The sequence below is a fragment of the Eschscholzia californica genome, unplaced genomic scaffold (assembly GCF_041429995.1).
Source record: "Eschscholzia californica isolate CP2 unplaced genomic scaffold, dmEscCali1.0.p SCAF_5, whole genome shotgun sequence".
Taxonomy (NCBI): domain Eukaryota; kingdom Viridiplantae; phylum Streptophyta; class Magnoliopsida; order Ranunculales; family Papaveraceae; genus Eschscholzia; species Eschscholzia californica.
In genome coordinates this window covers 9,423,156-9,448,209 of record NW_028238472.1, presented here as the reverse complement: position 1 = coordinate 9,448,209, position 25,054 = coordinate 9,423,156, and the positions used below count along the sequence as shown (strand labels likewise).

Genomic DNA, 25,054 nt, shown 5'->3' with positions numbered 1-25,054 from the left:
AATTTGGGGGCCTTAGTATTTGGCCCCCAAATGGCATAATTGTATATATACATTATACAATTAAGCCATTCGGTTCGATTTGGCCGACAGTTGCTCACCCCTAGTATTTCCTACTCTCTACTTCTATATAATGTTTCAGTATGATAAATACCTAAGGATTTGGTCGGTTTGGCTTGGGCGGGTTTTAGAAACCCAGGCCGAACCAATTTAAGTTGCTCGGTTTTTCGGCCGGACCGAGTCGAACGGTGATAGGTTCGGCCCGAAATTCAATCGGTTCGGTTCGATTTGGTTTGGTTTGACCGATTAGTTTGGTTTTTGCTCACCCCTATACTGGAGTAGAAAAGAGAATGTGCAAGTCTCGACGAAAGTGGGCGAGACCTCAAGTCCCGGGCAAAGTAATATGAGATAACTAAGCCTGCCATAATGATGGGAAAACGGTAGGGGTGTTCGTTGGTTCGGTATCCGGTATTTTGCTGTCATCCGTTACTAAACTGTACATGGTTTGGTTAGTGCTTTCTCAAACTGTTACCAAATCGCTCATGGTTTGGTTCCGTCACCAACCAAACCGTCAATGAGCGGTTTGGATACTACTGGATACCAAACCAGCCATAGTAACAGTTTATTCTCCATGAAAATCGACGAATCGAGTTACTTTCTTCATACATTGACGTATAAAATGAAGACAACACTCCTTAAAAACCTGAAGACATGTGCATGCCATCGCTCGAAATATTATATAGCAGTCAGTAACATTAATTATACATGGATCTCTTTTGTCTAATACTAGCTAGTAACATTATATTGTAGCAGTGTTGTTGTTTTGTATGAGTAATAGTTATTCTTATTTCTGACAAAAACTTGGTGAAAGATATATTTTTGTATGAAGTTATACAGATGCGATAGATATGTTTTAGAAAAAATTATGTACATATAATTGTATATATATATATATATATTAATTGAACTTGACTGGTTCAGTTTGGTTTTAATGGTTTCTAAAAATTACATTCACTAACCGAACCAAACGACTTAGTTTTTAGAAACCTACAACCGTACCAGACCACTCGTTGTTTCGTTTGGTTTGAAATCTGACTGAACCGGTATGGTTTGAAAACTGACTGAACCGGTTTGGTTTGATTGGTTCGGTCTATTTTTGCACACCCCTAGAAAATTGACGTGCCCATAAAGATTACGTAAAGATTTGAAAGTGGGATAGCCTAGAGAGAGTTTGGTTGGTAAAACTTAAGATGAAAATTTTAACAAAAAAAAAAAGATAAAATAACAAAATAGTTTTAATGGGAACCGAACCCAAGATCTATTGCACAGAAATTACGCAACTTACCAACTATGCTAGGTGCGGTTAAATGGTGTATTGTTACTATTGCTTCTCTAAATACTTTAAGTGAGAAGAAATATAGACCTAAATGGGCCCCTTGTGGTAAGGGGCCTAGTGCGGGCGCCCTGCCCGCACTGGCCCGTCTACGACCCTGGTGGTATGTAGAGTCACTAAATGAAACACTATCATGACTGAAGTGAGGAATTTGTTGGCTGCATGTGCAACAATAACAGAAGCTCATGCGGCAAGACTTGTCGTTGAGCTTTCAAGTTTAGCACGAGAGATTTGAATCGAGTTGCACACTTACTGGGAAAGGATTCTTTTTTGTCCGGTAGCAATAGATTTTGGAATGTTATACAAATTCCAAGCTGCATTTTAAGCCAATTATTGGCGGAGAAATCAAACATTGTCATTGAGAATTTTAATGAATAATTGCAAGCTATATGCCTTTTCACAAAAAAAAATAGCCCTCCTCCATGTGGGACTATTCTCACATGTGCTTTCGACTATAATCGATTGTATTTCAAAAAAATTCAAAACAAATTTAATAGGCTAAATAACATTCTCTAGTTTGGCATTTTAAGACAGTGAGGCCCTGGAGTGCCAAAGCAGACAATATCTTTAGCATCTTAGAAGGTTGGTAAATATCATCGTATGACACGTTATCTACACAATTATGTCTACTGTGATGTGGTGTCGGGAGGGTGTTTTGTTAATGATCTCACATCGGTGGTGAGACGGAGTGTGCTGCTTCTCTTAAGAGGTTAAGCACTCTTTCGTAGTGAGGTCTTTTAAAACTTTGAGGCCTAGATGTGCCAAAGCAGACAGTACCATTAGTAGCCCAAAAGGTTGATCGACATCATCCTATTACAATCAGGATAACATCACACAAATTTCTAAGTCAAACTTCGAAAAAGACTACAAGAAACATTTCCCAAAGAACCAATATATAAACTTTAGTCACTTATAATGAGCTATCACTTAGAACACGAATAGTTTGACAGAAATAAATCAAACTAGCGGCTTACAGTTGTTGCCACCTTCCCCACCAAATACCATAGTTGACTTCCAATCACCTTGTTCTCCTAAGAAAGACGCGTCATAACAGTCTTTGACATCTACTAGGGTCCTAATTTTATCCTCATTCACCTGCACAGGTTTTCCTTGATCATTAACAACCTCCATGTTGGATATGTAACAAACCCCATAGTATGATTTCTTATAAACACCAGTTCCCATTGGTGGCATTGGCAAATTATTTTCTGCCCCTGCTCTCCCACCATATGTAATGACTGAAGCACTATTTGAGAGATGGGTGAAGAGTTCTTTTGGCCAATACCCTACTATTACATCATCAGCTGAACAACATCTCAACCACCAATTCCCACTTGTTGGATCCTGCATTCCAATACAAAATACTTTGAAATTCTCATTTTCTTTTTTAGAAACACATACATACTACTGCAAGGACTAAAATTCGACAGTGTCAACCAAGCCCACAAATTAAATTATGTCGTTATCTGTCCAAGGTGAAAGTCTCTCTCCATGATCATAGCCCAAGAGTATACACGTTGCAAACGTTACGCTATCCCTTCTTAATACCTAAATTCAAGATTGCAGTTGGCTCGTGACGAATGAATCAGGTCAATGATACAACAGAGGAGATCATCCAATGTCGAATGAAAACTCTTCTCTCTATCTCTCTCCAACTTATTAGCAAGGCATGGTATGGAGTCAAAATGATAATTTATACACATTCATTTTTCTTAGTTGGTATACCAATATTATATGTTGTCAAATTGAATCGACACGTCATGTTCTATAATCAAATGACCTTAAAATCCCCTAAAAGAAATATTTATAATAAAGTACTTACCCGAGATACGGAAATAATAAGGGCATATAGGTGTTCTCCAGACGAATAATGACTGAAAGCATCCCCCAAGACTATTGTAGGATGAACTTGCACAAAACCTGAGCATAGTGTATTAAAGCAGCCTGTCTGATATCCATTAGCCTGCGTTTCCCGCCCAAACAATATCAAAATTACTACAAATTTAAAACTTATCGCATCATTGTTTATGTGATTGAAAGTATATTTTCTTGTAACAATCATAATTATCAGATAAAATTATTCTCCATTATTGATGGTATGGTTGTTGAGTAGCTTCACCCGTCTTCTTTATTTGTTGGGGAAATAGAGTCTTCTTATATCACTTTTTTTCAATTTGATTGATTATAGGATATGCGTAAATTTCTAGAATGACCACGAAAATTAAGAAACGTTGAATCTTACCGTCCAATATCCAAATAAGCGACTCATGTTGTCTTTCGATAACTGTGGGTATACCTGATTAATCCAATATATAGAAATTAATGTAATACTAATCAGATATAATAAGGGTAACAGAATTTGAGCAGTTGAAAAATGTTACTTACCATCCATCCAGCTTCTATACTATTTATTTCGGAAAATTGTCCATTTTGAATAGAAATTTGTCCAGTGGAAAATTGCCCAGAGATAACATTTGGATTGTACAAACCAATAATACCTTTTCCTCCATAATATTGTATTCTGTCATCCCCCGTATCAACAGCAGCAAACTAAAGAAAAAATAATAATAACTTAATTTAGGCATCAATTTCTCTCGAAGTTAGAATAAATCGTTACTAGCTTTCGATGCATTTGACATTTATGTTTTTCCGAAAACTCCTCCAAAAGTTAATTAAGGTTACCAAAGTTCTAAGTGAAACTCATTTTAAAAGGGATTTTGTATTTTTTGTATTTTAATTAAAATTATTCATTCCAAATTAGTTTATACTTTCACCCTTGAAAAGAAAATGTCAGGAATATAAAATAAAATGCGAATATTTACAATAAGTACAAAAATACAAGGGATTCCAAAACTACATAATATATAAATATAAGATTACTTACATGGGTAACCATAGGTGTTAGAGGATATGTATCTGGATGAAATGATTTGGATACATATTTTGCATTTATCAAATCTTCTTTTGTTGTCCTTCTAATTGGAACAGTTCCTTCTGGGCACATTTCATTCTGAACTTCAAATAAAGTCTTTGCTCCATTTTTGTATGATGAGGTTTTTTTACTGATAGATTCTTTTTCTATGATATCTGGTTTCAACTGCACGTATATAAACCGTTTATTTTTTTTTTCAGAAAAATTAATTACCAAACTAAAGAAGATAAATTATCATTTTGTGAGACGGGTACAAAGATTTATACCTGAATTTTATGATTCTTGAGCAATGGATTGTCAAATGCTGGTTGTTTGTATATATCTACGCAATCGAACAAATCCCCAATACTAGTCTGTAAATCACCATAACAAAAATTACAAAATTTTTGTTTATTTACCAAAATATAATAATATTATATATGTAAAGTTAATGTTTGATTTATTCATATCTTAATATGATTAGTTTGTTTTTTAGATTTCGACATCTTCTAAAGCTGGAACAAGATCACGATGGAATAAAAGAAAGAGGCATATTACAAGATCATGATCTAATTCCACTCGATTGATGCAACCACTCATGGTTGCAAAAATAATATTTAGGTTCATGTTTTAAAGTATAGGAAACACAAGGCCTAAAACAAAGACTACTATATCTTACTCGAATGGTCTTGACGGAAGGCTTATTGAGAATTCTTAATTGTTCTCCGAAATCCAACTCATCTTCTTTTGTTAGAACTCTTCTTCCTTCTGCAACATAATAGTTTTGATAAAACATAAAAATTATTATTATCGCCAATAACAATGACTTTGAGTCCATAGTGAAATTCATCGATTGAAAATTTTCATGGTTTTGCATCTTATTTATTCACGAAAAAGGAACTTGATGAGTTGTCGTTGCGATTTTCTTCTTAAAGATTATATCATATAATTTAGGGAGGTAATCATGAGATAATACATTAGATATATTGCATTTATGATAAAAGCGAGAGGGTTGACTTAATTATTTCAATCTCATAAATTGTCTTAAATTGTCTTAAAGATCTCAGTCCCAAAATGAATGACTTATTTTGAAAATCCAACTTTTTAATGGAACATCATAAATTAGAGTTTGACTATAAAGAATAACATGATTTTTCCAATTGTGCCTTCATTAATTATAATGAAAAAGTTTAACTTACTTTTAAATAAAGTTGACATTAAATTTATAGTCATGGGTATTATTGGAAAGGGTAAAAAGTTCTTTTCTTTATTTTTAGAAATGGGACACTAAAATAGGACAACCAAAAAGGAAATTAGGTCATTCAATTTGGGACCGAGGGAGTATAATTTAGGGAGGTAATCATGAGATAATATCTAAGATATATTGCATTTTATGATAAAAACAAGAGGGTTGATTTAATGAGCTCAACCTCATAAATTGTCTTAAAGATTATAACATATAATTTAAGGAGATAATCATGAGATAATATCTTAGATATATTGCATACGATAAAACAAAGAGGTTGATTTAGTAACCTCATAAAGCGTCTTAAAGATTATACCATATAAATTAGGGAGGCAATCATGAGATAAATAGGGAGGCAATGTCGATGAATTTACTGATAATACCCTAGAGCCTGAACGGTCTGATGACCTTGTTGTCTTGTTCCCTCCACCCGTGTTGTCTCACCATGATAGGACTGCATTAGACGTTGATGTTCAGGATGATGGCTCTATGGGCAAGTTTGGGGATGACACGATTCTAAACTATCCGGTATTTGACACGTGTAAGGAGTCAGTCTTAGATGAAATGCTAGGAAGACATGATATTATAACTGACTGCGAGGCTCCAGATGTCTTTCAGGACATTGATGACGTTAGAGACATGCTAGATAGTTTGTCAGACCATTTACCTAAGGAAAACATGGACTTGGTCCCTGAGCATGTTGCCTTACCCTTAGAGTTTAGTTTGACCTTCAACATGGTCTCAGACTCGGTTGTTGATCCCTTTTGAAACAATTCAGACGTCTCCTCAAGTACGTCTATGGACATAGTGGACATTTTATCCACTAAGCTTGCAAATGACTTTCTGCCTTCGACTGATATATTGGGCCTTCACTGTTATGTCGATCCTTTTGATAACTTTCTAGTCGCTGGTCCTAGTATCTATACTTACTTAGTGGACTGTGCATCCACTAAGTTTGGGGATTGTCCTTCTTTTTTTATAGTCTCACATGCACTATCAACAATTCACAAAAATGTGAGACTATCGTTCACTAAAAACTTTGTATTTTGGGTGGACCCACAGATGTTTCGATTATTGGTTTACAGTTAGTTACACTTCTGGAATCTAATAGGTAAAATTCTTTCTATTTTTCGAGTCATCTGTTTTGTCTGGCTGAAGACTTCAAACTTGACGCTTTGTGGGAGGCAACCCACGGTTAGGACGTTGGAATCAGGTAATATCTTTCCCTTCACCCTGTTATCTGTTTTGTCTGGCTGAAGACTTCAAACTTGACGCTTTGTGGGAGGCAACCCACGGTTGACGCTTTGTGAAGACTTCAAACTTGACGCTTTGGGGATTGTCCTTCTTTTTTTATAGTCTCACATGCACTATCAACAGTTCACAAAAATGTGAGACTATCGTTCACTAAAAACTTTGTGTTTTGGGTGGACCCACAGATGTTTCGATTATTGGTTTGCAGTTAGTTACACTTCTGTAATCCAGTAGGTATAATTCTTTCTATTTTTCGAGTCATCTGTTTTGTCTGGCTGAAGACGTCAAACTTGACGCTTTCTGGGAGGCAACCCACGGTTAGGACGTTGGAATCAGGTAATATCTTTCCCTTCACCCTGTTATTTTTTGCATAGTCTTCAGAACATTAAGAACAATGTTCGGTTTATGTTTGGGGATAAGGGAATGAATTTTTTGTTAAGTCCTTATTTCAAAATTTTAAAAGGTTTCAAAATTTTGAAATTTTTTTATTGAAAATGTGAGTTTAGTTGTTTTTGCTTGTTAATAGTTATAGAGTCTAGTTGATCGAGTTATTCATTTGCTAATGGTTTTTCCATGAATTTCGAGTCTTGAAGTTGTCTGTGCACTAGCCATGTGAGTGTTAGATTGGTGAAGTGTGGACTTTTCTAGGAGAACTTAATCGATCATTAGTGGAGATTTAACTCATGTGAGATTCTGAGTCTTTCTTTTTGCTTTGAGTGATCTCTTCTGCGCTAACTCCGAGTAGAGTGAAGAGCTACTCAACCTCGCAATAATCAAAAGAGCTCATTTGGTCTCTTGAGTTCAAATTTTACAACCACTAGGGATGTCCTCAAGAATGTGAACCTTTCTCTTGTAGTCTGATAAACTTGAAAACAGTGTCAACTAGAGGAAGATATAAACTCCATTCACCATTAGAACCCTGAGAATAAGGCATGAAGCAAAATGGAAAGAATTTTACCACAAGGAAAGAATAATGTGAAGAAAGTGGTATTTTGAGTTTTATTACCAGAAGTGTATAAAAAAAAGAAAAAAAAAAGAAAAATGAAAGAAAAAAAGTATGTGTTTGTTTAGTTTAAGTGTTTATCCCTTGAAGTAGTTCTTGAAGATTTGAAGACGTCGAGTTCTTAGGAGTTCTAATTCATCCTTAGCATCTATTGACCTCTAGGAAACATTGTTAGACAGTTGATCAGGTGAGAAGAGTTCTCAGGAGTTCTATGAGATCAGTCGTTTACGAAAAATTTAGTCCGTCTTTTGTAATGTGTTGAGTATTTCTTCATGATCGTACTCACACATAGAGTGAACCATTTTTTAGTGACTAAAATTTTGAGTGGATGACCGTGAGGCAATATTCGAGGCGAAATGTATCGAGAAAGTAATCAAAGTCTTGTCTATTCTGAACCGAAATGATATTCATATTGGCTGGTTACGAGCACTTCGAGTCTAGATTACTAGTGAAGGGATTTTTAGCGTTTGTATGGTTTGGTCGACTTGGATTTCATTTCTATTAGCTTTTGAAAATCTACCGGATAAACATTGTTAGTCCATATCATATTTAGACCCTTCTGCATTTTTGAGATTTTTGAATTTTGTGGGTATATTCACTACAAACCCATAGGAGACAAAACTCGTGCTCTTGGGTGACCCAGAGGCTTAACGGCTTGTTGCATGTGCTAAGTGCAATCGTGATTCCCTATGAAAGCGGTGAACTGGGCTTAGTTTTGTTTTTCTGTTTTGCTCGAGGACTAGCAAAATCTAAGTTTGGGGATGTTTGATGGGACATGAAAATATCCCGTCTTAGTCTCTTAATTTGGGCTAGTTAGCCTATTTCGGGCAGTTACTATAATGATTTGGTTGTTTCTCTGTCTCAGGTCTCATTTACGGAGTTCGGTGCGAAAAATGATAAAAACAGGAGAAACACACATTAAGGGCATTTCGCTCATTCAGTGGTATTGGTGTTCTGGAAATTTTAGTGCTCGGTTGAAAAGTAGAGTCCAAGACGAACCCAACGGCGAAAGCGAGAGTCAAATTGGAGTCCGGACGAGGAAAATAGAGTAAGTCAAAGTTTTGTTCAAAATCGGATCTTTTTGTAACACGTGGCGCGGATTTGGCGTGAGGACGTGGGGCAACCTGACGGTGCGAGGGATAATTTCGGTACACTGGTGGGCACCACGGGACAAGGTTCGTGATCTGGACGAGTCAAGATCTAGTATGTCACATGGGCAGGCTTCAATACTCCCTCGTGCGAATTTGTGGAATATGGATGGCGTAGATCTCTCCTACACACATGCCCGCATCCGGACGTGCGAGGTATATTCTTCCCTCTACCGAGACGCACCAAATCATTCTCCTCACTACATCCAGCCTTTACCCGGGATTGGGTAATTCCCAAATTAATGGGAAATTTTTACTTAACTTTTCTCTTAATCTCTATCTCCTCTGGAAATAGTAGAGAGAAAAAGATAATGGAGGGAGATGGAATGTGATAGTTGAACAGAGAAGGAAATTTTTGAGATGAAATCAAAGATTGGAAATGGGAAGATAAATCGGGAAGCAAAGATTGAGAGTGATGGTTTGGGTAAGAGCTGAGTATTCTTAAAGGGGTGACATATATATTTTTAGAGAGGAAGGTGCTGTTTGTTTTTTTTTTATGTCTGAATCTGAATTGGCTGGATCTGAAAAGTCTGAACTGAATTGGCTGAATTTGAATTGGTTGAGTTATTTTAGAAGTTAGATGTTTGTTCGAAATTTGAATTAGTGGATCTGAATTATAATTTTAACATATATACCCCTACTTGATATTTTACACAAACAAGCCCTAACCCTTCACCATTCTCTAAAATAAAAAGAAAACCCTAAACTCTTTATTCTCTCTCTCTCCAAGACTCCAACAGCCTCCCTCTCTCAACCAACCTCTTTCAAACACTTATTCCGGCGAAAAAGTCTGGCAATGGAAGTCCGACGAGGTTTAGACTCTCTCAATCCCATTCTCTTTTCGTCCCTCTTTCTCTCTCCAACAGATCCGGCGTTATGTGGTGGTGGTGGCAGTTTGTATTCATTTGGTGGTGTAGTTTGTGTGGTTGTGTGGTTGTTGTGATGGTGATCTAGGTTGTGTGGTTGCGGTTGTGGTGGTCTAGATTTAGTGGTTGTGGTGGTGGTTTCGATGGTGGTGGTTGTGTGGTTGTGTGGTTGTGGTGGTGGTTTCGATGGTGGTGCTGATTTCGGTTGTGGTGGTTGTGTGGTTGTGGTCTAGGTTGTGTGGTTGTGGTGGTGGTGGTCTAGATTTTGTGGTGGTGGTGGTCTAGGTTGTGTGGTTGTGGTGGTGGTGGTCTAGATTTTGTGGTGGTGGTGGTCTAGGTTGTGTGGTTGTGGTGGTGGTGGTCTAGGTTGTGTGGTGGTCTAGGTTGTGTGGTGGTGTTGATTTTGGTGGTGGTGGTGGTGGTGTTGCTAAATAAAATAATGACTGAGAATAGTAAAATCTATGGGGGTATAAATGACATTTAGCACATTCCGACATTGGAGATTTGTTTTCAGACTTGTTTTGAAGTCTGAAAAATATGGGCTCCTTTTCAGCCAATTCAGACAATTGGCCAAATTCAGACGATATTTCATATTTTCTTAAACACAAAAAACAAACATCTGAAATCTGAATTGATCCCCATTCAGATTTCAGATCTAAAAAATTTAAAAAACAAACAAACACTGAAGTGATGGAGCCAAGATATTAGAGAGAAAGAGAATTTTGAAAGCAATCAGACTTGGGAATCATTATCTCTTTCCCTTACAGCAAGTTCTTGGGTAGAGAGTTGAAGATAGAAAGAATGAGAAGGAATCATGGAGGTTCGATCGAGATGATTGATAGGGAAAGAAATAAATTAGATTCATATTTATAGAGAGATAAAATCTATAGAGGGAGATACGTTTGGAAATTTAACAGAGAGAGACAGCCACACCACAGAGATTTGAAATTTTGGATTTTTTTCGTCTTCTTTCTCTATAAAACAGGAACTCTTCATCAGACAAGGGTATCTCATCTCGGGGGATAATCCTCTCTTGAGCTTCATGTTATAATCTACAGAGAGACAGAGAGTATTTTAGAGAGAGAGAGAGAGAGAGAGAGATAAAAATAGAGAAGTTTCAAAGGGAGTTTCTGTTTTCAATGTTGTTCTTCATTTGAGAAATTAAGAGAGTAAAACAGAAAAAGAATGAGTGATTTGTAGAGTGAGATATAGAGGAAGACGAGCAAATTGGTTGTAACAAAGAAAGACGAGCAAATTGGTTGGAAAATCCCTTATTCAAAGTTTTGATTCTCTGATTTGAATAAAAACAGTTGAGGAAGAAGAACAAATTGGTTGGAAAATTATTTTCCTTAGGGGTACGTTTCGCTAGGGCTGTTCGTGGGTTCGGTATCCGGTAATTTGGTATCATCCGTTACCCAACCGCTCATGGTTTGGTTAGTGATTTTTCAAACCATTACCAAACCGCTCATGGTTCGGTTACTAACCGAACCATCATAAGCGGTTTGGATACTACTGGATACCAAACCATCCATAATACAATTTAGTCTCCATGAAAATTGGCGAATCAAGTTACTTTCTTCATAAACTGACTTAAAAAATCAAGAAAACACTCTTTAAAAATCTGGAGAAACAATCAAACTAACATAATACGTCGAAAAACGTTTGAAACATTAAAGACATGTGCATGCCACCGATCGAAATATTATGTAGTAGCTAGTATATTATCGATACATGAATTGTTTTAATATAATACTAGCTAGTAACATTATATTGTAGTGGCGTTGTTGTATTTGTATGAAACTATGGAGATATGATAGATATATTTAAAAAAAAAAATGTAAATATACAATTATAAATATTAATTGAACTTAACTGGTTCGACTTGGTTTTAATGGTTTTTGAAAATCTACAACCATACCAAACCACTCGTTGTTTGGCCTGGTTAGAAAACCGAGTTGACCGGTTTGGATCGGTTTGGTTAGTGCTTTCTCAAACCGTTACCAAATCGCTCATGGTTTGGTTCCGTTACCAACCAAACCGTCAATGAGCGGTTCGGTCTACTTTTGCACAACCCTACGTTCCGCTGCAACAGAGAAAATCAGCAAGAAAAGTTTGATCCTTTTTCCATTTCCTCTCTATTCTTCGTATTTATTTTAATCTCTCACCATGATTAACTGACCCACCAATCTAGGGTTGGGATGAAACCATGTTCAATATTTTAATCGGGGTTTTAACGAAAATATCTTCCGGAATTCGTGCAGTTCATTACCTTGAATTTTGAGTTATAAAAAGAATTATTTCCCAAATTACCCCCAACTTTGTGACCAGCTTCCTGCCTGACCCCCTACTTTAGCAATAATTCCCGTATGGTCCCCTTTTTCCGTTATCTTTAACATTCTGTTACTCTCTCTCCTCCATCTCATTTTCTCTCTCTGCCACATCATTTCAGCACGCCACATTATCGTCTTCACCGGCAGGGGTCGTCGGCTGGCCAAATTCCCGGTCGGCGACCTTCAAGTTTATTTATTTTTCTCTCCCTCCCTCTAAATTTTTATTTTTTAAAAAATTCTCTCCTCTCTCTCTCTCTCTCTAAACTCCGGTGAAGGGGGTTTCCCTTCGCCGGAGGCCTGTTCATCACGAACAGACCCAGATCAGGGCCTGTTTGTGATGAACAGACCTAGATCTTGGTTTGTTAGTGATGAACGGACCTCTGTTTATCATGAACAGACCTCACGAACAGACCCTGATCTGGGTCTGTTCGTGATGAACAGGCCTCCGGCGAAGGGAAACCCCTTCGCCGGAGTTTAAAGAGAGAGAGATGAGAGAATTTTAAATAAAAAATAAAAATAAAATTTAGAAAAAGATAGAGAAAAAAAAATTGAAGGTTGCCGGTGGGCGACCCCTACCGGTGAAGACGATGATGTGGCGTGCTGAAATGATGTGGCAGAGAGAGAAAATGAGATGGAGGAGAGAGAGTAACGGAGTGTTAAAGATAACGGAAAAAGGGGGTCATACGGGAATTATTTCTAAAGTAGGGGGCCAGGCAGGAAGCTGGTCACAAAGTTGGGGGCCATTTGGGAAATAACCCTTATAAAAAAAAGAGATTTCATTCGACTAATTATTGGTTCTTAAACTGATTGTATGTGGTGAATTCAGAAAACCCTAGGCTTTCTCCCCATTTCAGTTCATCTTTTTATTCGTTTGAATATTTTATTCATTTTATTTTATCATCAAAATCAATTTCAAAATCAAAACCGTACTAGTTCTAAGTTTTAGAATAGGTTTGACTAGTCTCTTTGGATCGACCCCAGTCTTACCGGAAAATTACAACTTGACACCTGTGCACTTGCGGGTGTAGACTTATTTAGGAAACTTTTTAGGCCGAAACAATGATCGGTTGATCGATTTTTCAAGCGAACTGAATTGAATATCAATACTGGCCCTGACTTTTGGGGGGCCCTAGGCGGACTTATACTACTTAAACACGTTTCTTGGCCCCTAGGCGTCCGAGTTGAAACAAGGACCTTGACTTGGCCCCTACATTTTAAATCGAAAAAATAAAAAGTTGACATTTTTTATAAAGTTTATAGTTGTTAAAATTACACATAAAACAAATACTACTTAAACACCGTTCTTCTTGCCTTATTCTATATAAGATCACTAATCACATTTTCTTTTAGTATCTCTTTTGAAAAGAAAAAATTATCTAAAAAATAATGTAGGTCATGGGACTCGAACCCTTGACCTTAGGATAAAAATCAACTCTTACCAACTCTACTACCCAAACAAACTTATAAAATATGTCCATAAAACAATACATATAATAATACTATCAATATATACATTATATAATGTTATATAAAATGGGTGCCCCTTAAATTTGGGGGCCCTAGGTGATCGCCTGGGTCGCCTAGGCCTAGGGCCGGCCCTGTCGGATATTGTTCCGTTCGGCCTAAAAGCCATTCGGTTCGATTTGGCCGACCGTTGCTCACCCCTAGTATTTCCTACTCTCTACTTCTATATAATGTTTTAGTACGATAAATACCTAAGGATTTGGTCGGTTTGGCTTGGGCGGGTTTTAGAAACCCCGACCGAAGTCAAACCAAACCAATTTAAGTTGCTCGGTTTTTCGGCCGGACCGAGTCGAACGGTGATAGGTTCGGCCCGAAATTCGATCGGTTCGGTTCGATTTGGTTTGACCGATTAGTTTGTTATTTGTGCACCCCTATACTGGAGTAGAAAAGAGAAGGTGCAAGTCTCGACGAAAGTGGGCGAGACCTAGAGTCCCGGGCAAAGTAATATGAGATAACTAAGCCTGCCATAATGATGGGAAAATGGTAGGGGTGTTCGTTGGTTCGGTATCTTGTATTTTGGTGTCATCCATTACTAAACTGTACATGGTTTGGTTAGTGCTTTCTCAAACCGTTACCAAATCGCTCATGGTTTGCTTCCGTTACCAACAAAACCGTCAATGAGCGGTTTGGATACTACTGGATACCAAACCAGCAATAGTAACAGTTTATTCTCCATGAAAATCGACGAATCGAGTTACTTTCTTCATACATTGACGTAAAAAATGAAGACAACACTCCTTAAAAACCTGAAGACATGTGCAGGCCATTGCTCGAAATATTACATAGCAGCCAGTAACATTAATTATACATGGATCGCTTTTGTCTAATACTAGCTAGTAACATAATATTGTAGCACTGTTGTTGTTTTGTATGAGTAATAGTTATTCTTATTTCTGACAAAAACTTGGTGAAAGATATGTATTTGTATGAAGTTATACAGATGCGATAGATATGTTTTAGAAAAAATTATGTACATATAATTGTATATATATATATATATACTAGGTATAACCCGTGCCTCCGGCACGGTAGCTTCCGCTAAGTATTTTATAGATTATAAAGTCGTCGATCACCAATTATCAAAATGAATGACCTTTTATCTGCAAAAATAGACCTTTCATTATCACAAATATTTCATCTCCACTTAACAAGAACAAATGAAACCATATGTTTGAGAATGTAAATCTCTAAAAGCAAACTATAGAACAAAAATTAAAATTTATTGAAAACTTATAATTGGTTGCAACCGTTATACATTTTGCAAAAAATAATTTGTAATCAAGTCCTTACCAAACCAACTATTTGAACTTCTTCGGATTTCTTTCTTTAACATTTTTTTGACATTGACAATGATGTTCACATTTTTAATAAGACGTAGATGATACAACTTCATTTTTTTTCAATTTGATCTCCTGTTGTCTAAAACATTTTTGACGATGACACGGTTTGCATCATTTTAGAACATAAAGCAACTAACAAATTTGAGTACTTTGGTAAGTACGTATGGATTAATTGAGGAATTTTTTCGAAGAATTAGAGCTCACACAACAAAAATTTTCTGAAATGCATAACAAAATCAACGACACTATAATCAATTTAGGTTAAACTAACTTCGACAGAAATATCAAGGGATCAAGTAAACGTGGAACCAAAGAGAATTAACTTGAACATACACATGACCTTTGTGATGGATGAAACAGTAATAACAAAGAGAATTTCCGTACCGTGTCAGCAAAAGTAATTGAATTGGGTTTTGCTAGAATCACCATGGATCTCCGAAAATTGAAATGACTGGATCAACCTGAAAATCAAGCAAAAATAAAAACAATTAGAACGGATTTAATTAAGAAATTAAACAAAAGTTAAGAAAACCCCAGACTTGCTTACCAAAGCCCCAATATTTTGTTGTTGAGAACCAATCACAAACCCTAGATTAAATGAAAAAGAAGAGATACTCAAACAGTCTTTGATCCTTTATAACCAAAAAGCAATACAAAAAGAAAAAGATGAATAAAACAATTAGAGAACTAAGTCATGAAATTTTTTAGAAAGAGACAAAGGAGTAGAAACATCAAGAGAATATCAGAAATTACCAACAATGAACAATTTGTATCCACGAAATTAAAAGGTTGGAACCAAAGAGAATTAACTTGAACATACAGATGACCTTTGTGATGGATGAAACTGTAATAACAAAGAGAATTTCCATACAATACCAGCAAAAGTAATTGAATTTGGTTTTGCTAGAATCACCATGGAATCTCAGAAAATTGAAATAATTGGGTCAACCTGAAAATCAAGCAAAAATGAAAAATTATAACACATTCAATTAAGCAATTAAAAAAAGTCAAGAAAACCCAGACTTTCTTATCAAATCTCGATTTTGTTGATGAGAACCAACCACAAACCCTAGATTAAGTGAAAAAGAATAGATAACCGAAATTTTTTTGATTCTTTATAACAAAAAGACAATACAAAAAAGAAAAAGATGAATAGAACAATTAGTGAAATAAGTCATGAAAATTTTTAGAAAGAGAGAAAGGAGAAGAAACGGCAAGAGAATAACAGAAATTAGCAACAATGAAAAATATGTATCCACGAAATGAAACTGGTTGGAACCAAGGAGAATTAACTTGAACATAGGGATGACCTTTGTGATGGATGAAACAATAATAACAAAGAAAATTTCCATACAGTACCATCGAAAGGAATTGAATTAGGTTTTGCTAGAATCACCATGAAATAATTGGACCAACCTGAAAGTCAAGCAAAAATGAAAAATTAAAACACATTCAATTAAAACTTAAAAAAAACCCAAACTTTCTTATCAAAACCGCAATCTTTTGTCGATGAGAACCAATCACAAACCCTAAATTAAGTGAATAAGAAGAGATACCCGAAAAGTTTTTTATTCTTTATAATCAAAAGGCAATAAAAAAAAAACATGAATAAAGTTTTAGAAAGAGAGAAAGGATTAGAAACGGCAATAGATTTTAATGGAAGAAATATAAAGTTGCAGACATAAAAAAAAACAATGAACATAAATGTTATGTGAGAGTGGGTTATAAAGAGAGGGTATTAATTCTTTAATTGGTGTGAAATTAATTTGGGGGTTTTCTTTTAATCATAAATGTTGGATTAACGTTTTAGTGAAGGGGAAAAAGATCCAAAGGTCAATATTAGAGCTGAATCTAGATGTGAACCCATCTATTATACTATAAAAAATTAGAGTTATGCACGTATTATGTGCTTTGTTAATCTTAAATAAATAGACGGTCAAAATTTATCATGGGATAACGGACGGCTAGATTTATCTTTGGTTTGTCTTTAGTTTTATCTTTGGTTTGTCCTAGTCATCACTCTTCATTCTATTTTATATAATAGATATACATTAATTGAACTTGACTGGTTCAGTTTGGTTTTAATGGTTTCTAAAAATTACATTCACAAACCGAACCAAACGACTTGGTTTTTAGAAACCTACAACCGTACCAGACCACTCGTTGTTTGGTTCGGTTTGAAAACTGACTGGACCGGTTTGGTTTGATTGGTTCGGTCTATTTTTGCACACTCCTAGAAAATTGACGTGCCCATAGAGATGTCCTGAGAGTAAAATCGAGAAGTATAAGGCTAACGCCTCTTTTGTCCCGCCCCATGTTCCACGGCGTAAGGCTTTAAGGTCTAGCTAATAAAAGAACATAGACCTGCAACTAGGCATGTAGTTTGAGTATTTTTTCTTGACGTGCAGACCAAACCTAAGATGGGGAGAGAGAAATTTTTCAGTTGTTTAAAAAAGTGAGCGAACTAAAGAGTTCACAAGATCTTCAAGTATAAACATTACGATCATAAGGAGATTAAGAAGAAGGTCGTGGTTGTTGTTCTAGCTAATATCGAATGGTGATCAAAATGTAGTATTCTTGTGTCTCAAGAAGAGGAAACTCAATTGAACTTCTTGATCTTAATGCGGCAAAGAGTATTATTCTTATTAGTAGGAAGTTGAAACAAATATATGTTTTGATAACTCAAGTTAATTCATATAAGATCTGTAGATGCTAACTCAAGTTAATTCATATAAGATCTGTGGATGCGAACCTAAACAGTTAATGATAGATATTTGATATCTAAAATAGCGCTAATAATATCAGACTTCTTAATTAGGACCGCACACTAGGGTCCCCCAAAACAAGGTTCCCTCAAATAATTTATTCATTTATGATCACTTAAAATTAATAGACACAATTGTACGGTCAAGTTTGTGGTCATCCAACTCAAAATTAATTGGCAATGAGTGGAGAGGACACAAACATTATATACTTGGTTGCTAGATAACCATTATCTCATGTGGGACTATTCTCACACGCCCCCTCACGTGTTGTGTGGTTAGCTTAACACGTTTTTTTTTTCAAGTGATGTGGAACATGTGTGGTTTTTAAGCATATCACGTGTGGCTATAGCTCTGACACAGTGTTGACTTTGTGGTCATCCAACTCAAAACCAATTGGCAATGAGTGAAGAAAACCAAGATATTATATGTTTTGTGGTTCTTAGGGAAGGAGCGTAATGGATGGGTGTCAGAGGGTAAAAAAACCAAATTGTACGGGAATCATCAATGAGGCGGCAATGATGCTACATGACTTCTCCCCAGCGTTGGAGCCCCAAGATACACAACAAACCAGTGAGGTGCAGCTAATACCGGAAGTTGGTCGGTACCACCAAATGGTGAATTAAAGCTTAATTTTGACTTTAAGAAAGGAAAAACTGCAATTGCAGTGGTTTGCAGGACCGTGGCTGATAATTTTGGGGTCAGTGCAAAATTTTAATCAGGGCCCTCATTTATGCAAATTAAGTAAAAAAAAAGTTAAACGCGAAGTTATGAACACAAATTTGAAATAGTTTACCTGTAAAATATTACAAATTGATGAACCCAAATGAATGGTGTTGTTTTGTGATTATCCTAACCAAATAAAAGTCTCTTAATTTGTATAGGACTTTACAAATATTATAGATTTGGTTTTTCTTTTTTTCACACAATCAGAAACTAAAGTTGATTGGTAGAAAAAATTTATAAAATTAAAAGATTTGAAAGTGGGATAGCCTAGAGAGAGTTTGGTCGGTACAACTTAAGATGAAAATTTTAACAAAAAAAAAAAGATTAAATAACAAAATAGTTTTAATGGGAACCGAACCCAAGATCTATTGCATAGAAATTACGCAACTTACCAACTATGCTAGGTGCCCGCACTGGCCCGTCTACGACCCTGGTGGTATGTAGAGTCACTAAATGAAACACTATCATGACTGAAGTGAGGAATTTGTTGGCTGCATGTGCAACAGTAACAGAAGCTCATGCGGCAAGACTTGTCGTTGAGCTTTCAAGTTTTGCACGAGAGATTTGAATCGAGTTGCACACTTACTGGGAAAGGATTCTTTTTTGTCCTGTAGCAATAGATTTTGGAATGTTATACAAATTCCAAGCTGCATTTTAAGCCAATTATTGGCGGAGAAATCAAACATTGTCATTGAGAATTTTAATGAATAATTGCAAGCTATATGCCTTTTCACAAAAAAAAAAATAGCCCTCCTCCATGTGGGACTATTCTCACATGTGCTTTCGACTATAATCGATTGTATTTCAAAAAAATTCAAAACAAATTTAATAGGCTAAATAACATTCTCTAGTTTGGCATTTTAAGACAGTGAGGCCCTGGAGTGCCAAAGCAGACAATATCTTTAGCATCTTAGAAGGTTGGTAAATATCATCGTATGACACGTTATCTACACAATTATGTCTACTGTGATGTGGTGTCGGGAGGGTGTTTTGTTAATGATCTCACATCGGTGGTGAGACGGAGTGTGCTGCTTCTCTTAAGAGGTTAAGCACTCTTTCGTAGTGAGGTCTTTTAAAACTTTGAGGCCTAGATGTGCCAAAGCAGACAGTACCATTAGTAGCCCAAAAGGTTGATCGACATCATCCTATTACAATCAGGATAACATCACACAAATTTCTAAGTCAAACTTCGAAAAAGACTACAAGAAACATTTCCCAAAGAACCAATATATAAACTTTAGTCACTTATAATGAGCTATCACTTAGAACACGAATAGTTTGACAGAAATAAATCAAACTAGCGGCTTACAGTTGTTGCCACCTTCCCCACCAAATACCATAGTTGACTTCCAATCACCTTGTTCTCCTAAGAAAGACGCGTCATAACAGTCTTTGACATCTACTAGGGTCCTAATTTTATCCTCATTCACCTGCACAGGTTTTCCTTGATCATTAACAACCTCCATGTTGGATATGTAACAAACCCCATAGTATGATTTCTTATAAACACCAGTTCCCATTGGTGGCATTGGCAAATTATTTTCTGCCCCTGCTCTCCCACCATATGTAATGACTGAAGCACTATTTGAGAGATGGGTGAAGAGTTCTTTTGGCCAATACCCTACTATTACATCATCAGCTGAACAACATCTCAACCACCAATTCCCACTTGTTTGATCCTGCATTCCAATACAAAATACTTTGAAATTCTCATTTTCTTTTTTAGAAACACATACATACTACTGCAAGGACTAAAATTCGACAGTGTCAACCAAGCCCACAAATTAAATTATGTCGTTATCTGTCCAAGGTGAAAGTCTCTCTCCATGATCATAGCCCAAGAGTATACACGTTGCAAACGTTACGCTATCCCTTCTTAATACCTAAATTCAAGATTGCAGTTGGCTCGTGACGAATGAATCAGGTCAATGATACAACAGAGGAGATCATCCAATGTCGAATGAAAACTCTTCTCTCTATCTCTCTCCAACTTATTAGCAAGGCATGGTATGGTGTCAAAATGATAATTTATACACATTCATTTTTCTTAGTTGGTATACCAATATTATATGTTGTCAAATTGAATCGACACGTCATGTTCTATAATCAAATGACCTTAAAATCCCCTAAAAGAAATATTTATAATAAAGTACTTACCCGAGATACGGAAATAATAAGGGCATATAGGTGTTCTCCAGACGAATAATGACTGAAAGCATCCCCCAAGACTATTGTAGGATGAACTTGCACAAAACCTGAGCATAGTGTATTAAAGCAGCCTGTCTGATATCCATTAGCCTGCGTTTCCCGCCCAAACAATATCAAAATTACTACAAATTTAAAACTTATCGCATCATTGTTTATGTGATTGAAAGTATATTTTCTTGTAACAATCATAATTATCAGATAAAATTATTCTCCATTATTGATGGTATGGTTGTTGAGTAGCTTCACCCGTCTTCTTTATTTGTTGGGGAAATAGAGTCTTCTTATATCACTTTTTTTCAATTTGATTGATTACAGGATATGCGTAAATTTCTAGAATGACCACGAAAATTAAGAAACGTTGAATCTTACCGTCCAATATCCAAATAAGCGACTCATGTTGTCTTTCGATAACTGTGGGTATACCTGATTAATCCAATATATAGAAATTAATGTAATACTAATCAGATATAATAAGGGTAACAGAATTTGAGCAGTTGAAAAATGTTACTTACCATCCATCCAGCTTCTATACTATTTATTTCGGAAAATTGTCCATTTTGAATAGAAATTTGTCCAGTGGAAAATTGCCCAGAGATAACATTTGGATTGTACAAACCAATAATACCTTTTCCTCCATAATATTGTATTCTGTCATCCCCCGTATCAACAGCAGCAAACTAAAGAAAAAATAATAATAACTTAATTTAGGCATCAATTTCTCTCGAAGTTAGAATAAATCGTTACTAGCTTTCGATGCATTTGACATTTATGTTTTTCCGAAAACTCCTCCAAAAGTTAATTAAGGTTACCAAAGTTCTAAGTGAAACTCATTTTAAAAGGGATTTTGTATTTTTTGTATTTTAATTAAAATTATTCATTCCAAATTAGTTTATACTTTCACCCTTGAAAAGAAAATGTCAGGAATATAAAATAAAATGTGAATATTTACAATAAGTACAAAAATACAAGGGATTCCAAAACTACATAATATATAAATATAAGATTACTTACATGGGTAACCATAGGTGTTAGAGGATATGTATCTGGATGAAATGATTTGGATACATATTTTGCATTTATCAAATCTTCTTTTGTTGTCCTTCTAATTGGAACTGTTCCTTCTGGGCACCTTTCATTCTGAACTTCAAATAAAGTCTTTGCTCCATTTTTGTATGATGAGGTTTTTTTACTGATAGATTCTTTTTCTATGATATCTGGTTTCAACTGCACGTATATAACCCGTTTATTTTTTTTTCAGAAAAATTAATTACCAAACTAAAGAAGATGAATTATCATTTTGTGAGACGGGTACAAAGATTTATACCTGAATTTTATGATTCTTGAGCAATGGATTGTCAAATGCTGGTTGTTTGTATATATCTACGCAATCGAACAAATCCCCAATACTAGTCTGTAAATCACCATAACAAAAATTACAAAATTTTTGTTTATCTACAAAAATATAATAATATTATATATGTAAAGTTAATGTTTGATTTATTCATATCTTAATATGATTAGTTTTTTTTTTAGATTTCGACATCTTCTAAAGCTGGAACAAGATCACGATGGAATAAAAGAAAGAGGCATATTACAAGATCATGATCTAATTCCACTCGATTGATGCAACCACTCATGGTTGCAAAAATAATATTTAGGTTCATGTTTTAAAGTATAGGAAACACAAGGGCTAAAACAAAGACTACTATATCTTACTCGAATGGTCTTGACGGAAGGCTTATTGAGAATTCTTAATTGTTCTCCGAAATCCAACTCATCTTCTTTTGTTAGAACTCTTCTTCCTTCTGCAACATAATAGTTTTGATAAAACATAAAAATTATTATTATCGCCAATAACAATGACTTTGAGTCCATAGTGAAATTTATCGATTGAAAATTTTCATGGTTTTGCATCTTATTTATTCACGAAAAAGGAACTTGATGAGTTGTCGTTGCGATTTTCTTCTTAAAGATTATATCATATAATTTAGGGAGGTAATCATGAGATAATACATTAGATATATTGCATTTATGATAAAAACAAGAGGGTTGACTTAATTATTTCAATCTCATAAATTGTCTTAAATAGTCTTAAAGATCTCAGTCCCAAAATGAATGACTTATTTTGAAAATCCAACTTTTTAATGGAACATCATTAATTAGAGTTTGACTATAAAGAATAACATGATTTTTCCAATTGTGCCTTCATTAATTATAATGAAAAAGTTTAACTTACTTTTAAATAAAGTTGACATTAAATTTATAGTCATGGGTATTATTGGAAAGGGTAAAAAGTTCTTTTCTTTATTTTTAGAAATGGGACACTAAAATGGGACAACCAAAAAGGAAATTAGGTCATTCAATTTGGGACCGAGGGAGTATAATTTAGGGAGGTAATCATGAGATAATATCTTAGATATATTGAATTTTATGATAAAAAACAAGAGGGTTGATTTAATGAGCTCAACCTCATAAATTGTCTTAAAGATTATAACATATAATTTAAGGAGATAATCATGAGATAATATCTTAGATATATTGCATACGATAAAACAAAAAGGTTTATTTAGTAACCTCATAAAGCGTTTTAAAGATTATACCATATAAATTAGGGAGGCAATCATGAGATAATTAGGGAGGCAATGTCGATGAATTTACTGATAATACCCTAGAGCCTGAACGGTCTGATGACCTTGTTGTCTTGTTCCCTCCACCCGTGTTGTCTCACCATGATAGGACTGCATTAGACGTTGATGTTCAGGATGATGGCTCTATGGGCAAGTTTGGGGATGACACGATTCTAAACTATCCGGTATTTGACACGTGTAAGGAGTCAGTCTTAGATGAAATGCTAGAAAGGCATGATATTATAACTGACTGCGAGGCTCCAGATGTCTTTGAGGACATTGATGACGTTAGAGACATGCTAGATAGTTTGTCAGACCATTTACCTAAGGAAAACATGGACTTGGTCCCTGAGCATGTTGCCTTACCCTTAGAGTTTAGTTTGACCTTCAACATGATCTCAGACTCGGTTGTTGATCTCTTTTGAAACAATTCAGACGTCTCCTCAAGTACGTCTATGGACATAGTGGACATTTTATCCACTAAGCTTGCAAATGACTTTCTGCCTTCGACTGATATATTGGGCCTTCACTGTTATGTCGATCCTTTTGATAACTTTCTAGTCGCTGGTCCTAGTATCTATACTTACTTAGTGGACTGTGCATCCACTAAGTTTGCGGATTGTCCTTCTTTTTTTATAGTCTCACATGCACTATCAACAGTTCACAAAAATGTGAGACTATCGTTCACTAAAAACTTTGTGTTTTGGGTGGACCCACAGATGTTTCGATTATTGGTTTACAGTTAGTTACACTTCTGGAATCTAATAGGTAGAATTCTTTCTATTTTTCGAGTCATCTGTTTTGTCTTGCTGAAGACGTCAAACTTGACGCTTTCTGGGAGGCAACCCACGGTTAGGACGTTGGAATCAGGTAATATCTTTCCCTTCACCCTGTTATTTTTTGCATAGTCTTCAGAACATTGAGAACTATGTTCGGTTTATGTTTGGGGATAAGGGAATGAATTTTTTGTTAAGTCCTTATTTCAAAAATTTAAAAGGTTTCAAAATTTTGAAATTTTTTTATTGAAAATGTGAGTCTAGTTGTTTTTGCTTGTTAATAGTTATAGAGTCTAGTTGATCGAGTTATCCATTTGCTAATGGTTTTTCCATGAATTTCGAGTCTTGAAGTTGTCTGTGCACTAGCCATGTGAGTGTTAGATTGGTGAAGTGTGGACTTTTCTAGGAGAACTTAATCGATCATTAGTGGAGACTTAACGCATGTGAGATTCTGAGTCTTTCTTTTTTGCTTTGAGTGATCTCTTCTGCGCTAACTCCGAGTAGAATGAAGAGCTACTCAACCTCGCAATAATCAAAAGAGCTCATTTGGTCTCTTGAGTTCAAATTTTACAACCACTAGGGATGTCCTCAAGAATGTGAACCTTTCTCTTGTAGTCTGATAAACTTGAAAACAGTGTCAACTAGAGGAAGATATAAACTCCATTCACCATTAGAACCCTGAGAATAAGGCATGAAGCAAAATGAAAAGAATTTTACCACAAGGAAAGAATAATGTGAAGAAAGTGGTATTTCGAGTTTTATTACCAGAAGTGTATAAAAAAAAGAAAAAAAAAAGAAAAATGAAAGAAAAAAGTATGTGTTTGTTTAGTTTAAGTGTTTATCCCTTGAAGTAGTTCTTGAAGATTTGAAGACGTCGAGTTCTCAGGAGTTCTAATTCATCCTTAGCATCTATTGACCTCTAAGAAACATTGTTAGACAGTTGATC

At 35.5% G+C, this 25,054-nt stretch overlaps 2 protein-coding genes and 1 long non-coding RNA gene across 4 annotated transcripts; all 3 read right to left on the bottom strand.

Moving 5' to 3' along the window:
* Window positions 1–2,229: 2,229 nt before the first annotated feature.
* On the bottom strand, window positions 2,230–5,242 carry LOC147536886 (protein neprosin-like). Its single transcript, XM_086642460.1, has 7 exons — window positions 4,981–5,242; window positions 4,589–4,675; window positions 4,275–4,487; window positions 3,776–3,940; window positions 3,633–3,686; window positions 3,213–3,353; window positions 2,230–2,734 (listed from the first exon to the last, which is right to left on the bottom strand). Exons 1-7 carry the CDS (start codon window positions 5,176–5,178, stop codon window positions 2,348–2,350), a joined length of 1,245 nt encoding a protein of 414 aa, XP_086498586.1. The 5' UTR covers window positions 5,179–5,242; the 3' UTR covers window positions 2,230–2,347.
* A 9,420-nt stretch (window positions 5,243–14,662) lies between these two features.
* Window positions 14,663–16,701, bottom strand: LOC147536885 (uncharacterized). 2 transcript variants are annotated; one of them, XR_015226043.1, is made up of 4 exons: window positions 16,369–16,701; window positions 15,557–15,958; window positions 15,394–15,470; window positions 14,663–14,769 (listed from the first exon to the last, which is right to left on the bottom strand). It is a non-coding gene; the product is annotated as an uncharacterized LOC147536885 (long non-coding RNA). The 2 variants fall into 2 exon arrangements; XR_015226044.1 differs by lacking the exon at window positions 16,369–16,701 and having other exon boundaries at window positions 15,557–15,641; window positions 15,763–15,979.
* A 3,088-nt stretch (window positions 16,702–19,789) lies between these two features.
* LOC147536884 (protein neprosin-like) lies at window positions 19,790–22,342 on the bottom strand. Its single transcript, XM_086642710.1, has 7 exons — window positions 22,301–22,342; window positions 22,030–22,116; window positions 21,717–21,929; window positions 21,218–21,382; window positions 21,075–21,128; window positions 20,655–20,795; window positions 19,790–20,176 (listed from the first exon to the last, which is right to left on the bottom strand). The coding sequence occupies exons 1-7, from the start codon at window positions 22,340–22,342 to the stop codon at window positions 19,790–19,792; spliced, it is 1,089 nt and encodes a 362-aa protein (XP_086498836.1).
* Between the last annotated feature and the right edge of the window lie 2,712 nt (window positions 22,343–25,054).

Bases quoted from the DNA above. Each gene is read 5' to 3' on its own strand.
- LOC147536886 (XM_086642460.1), bottom strand. From the start codon at position 5,178: ATGCAAAACCATGAAAATTTTCAATCGATGAATTTCACTATGGACTCA. The intron at 3,687-3,775 runs GTAAGTAACATT...TGGATTAATCAG, and splicing joins GTATAGAAGCTGGATGGATG to GTATACCCACAGTTATCGAA. The intron at 2,735-3,212 runs GTAAGTACTTTA...ATTGGAATGCAG, and splicing joins TTATTATTTCCGTATCTCGG to GATCCAACAAGTGGGAATTG.
- LOC147536884 (XM_086642710.1), bottom strand. From the start codon at position 22,342: ATGAGTGGTTGCATCAATCGAGTGGAATTAGATCATGATCTT. The intron at 22,117-22,300 runs GTAATATGCCTC...GGTGATTTACAG, and splicing joins TGGAATTAGATCATGATCTT to ACTAGTATTGGGGATTTGTT. The intron at 20,177-20,654 runs GTAAGTACTTTA...ATTGGAATGCAG, and splicing joins TTATTATTTCCGTATCTCGG to GATCAAACAAGTGGGAATTG.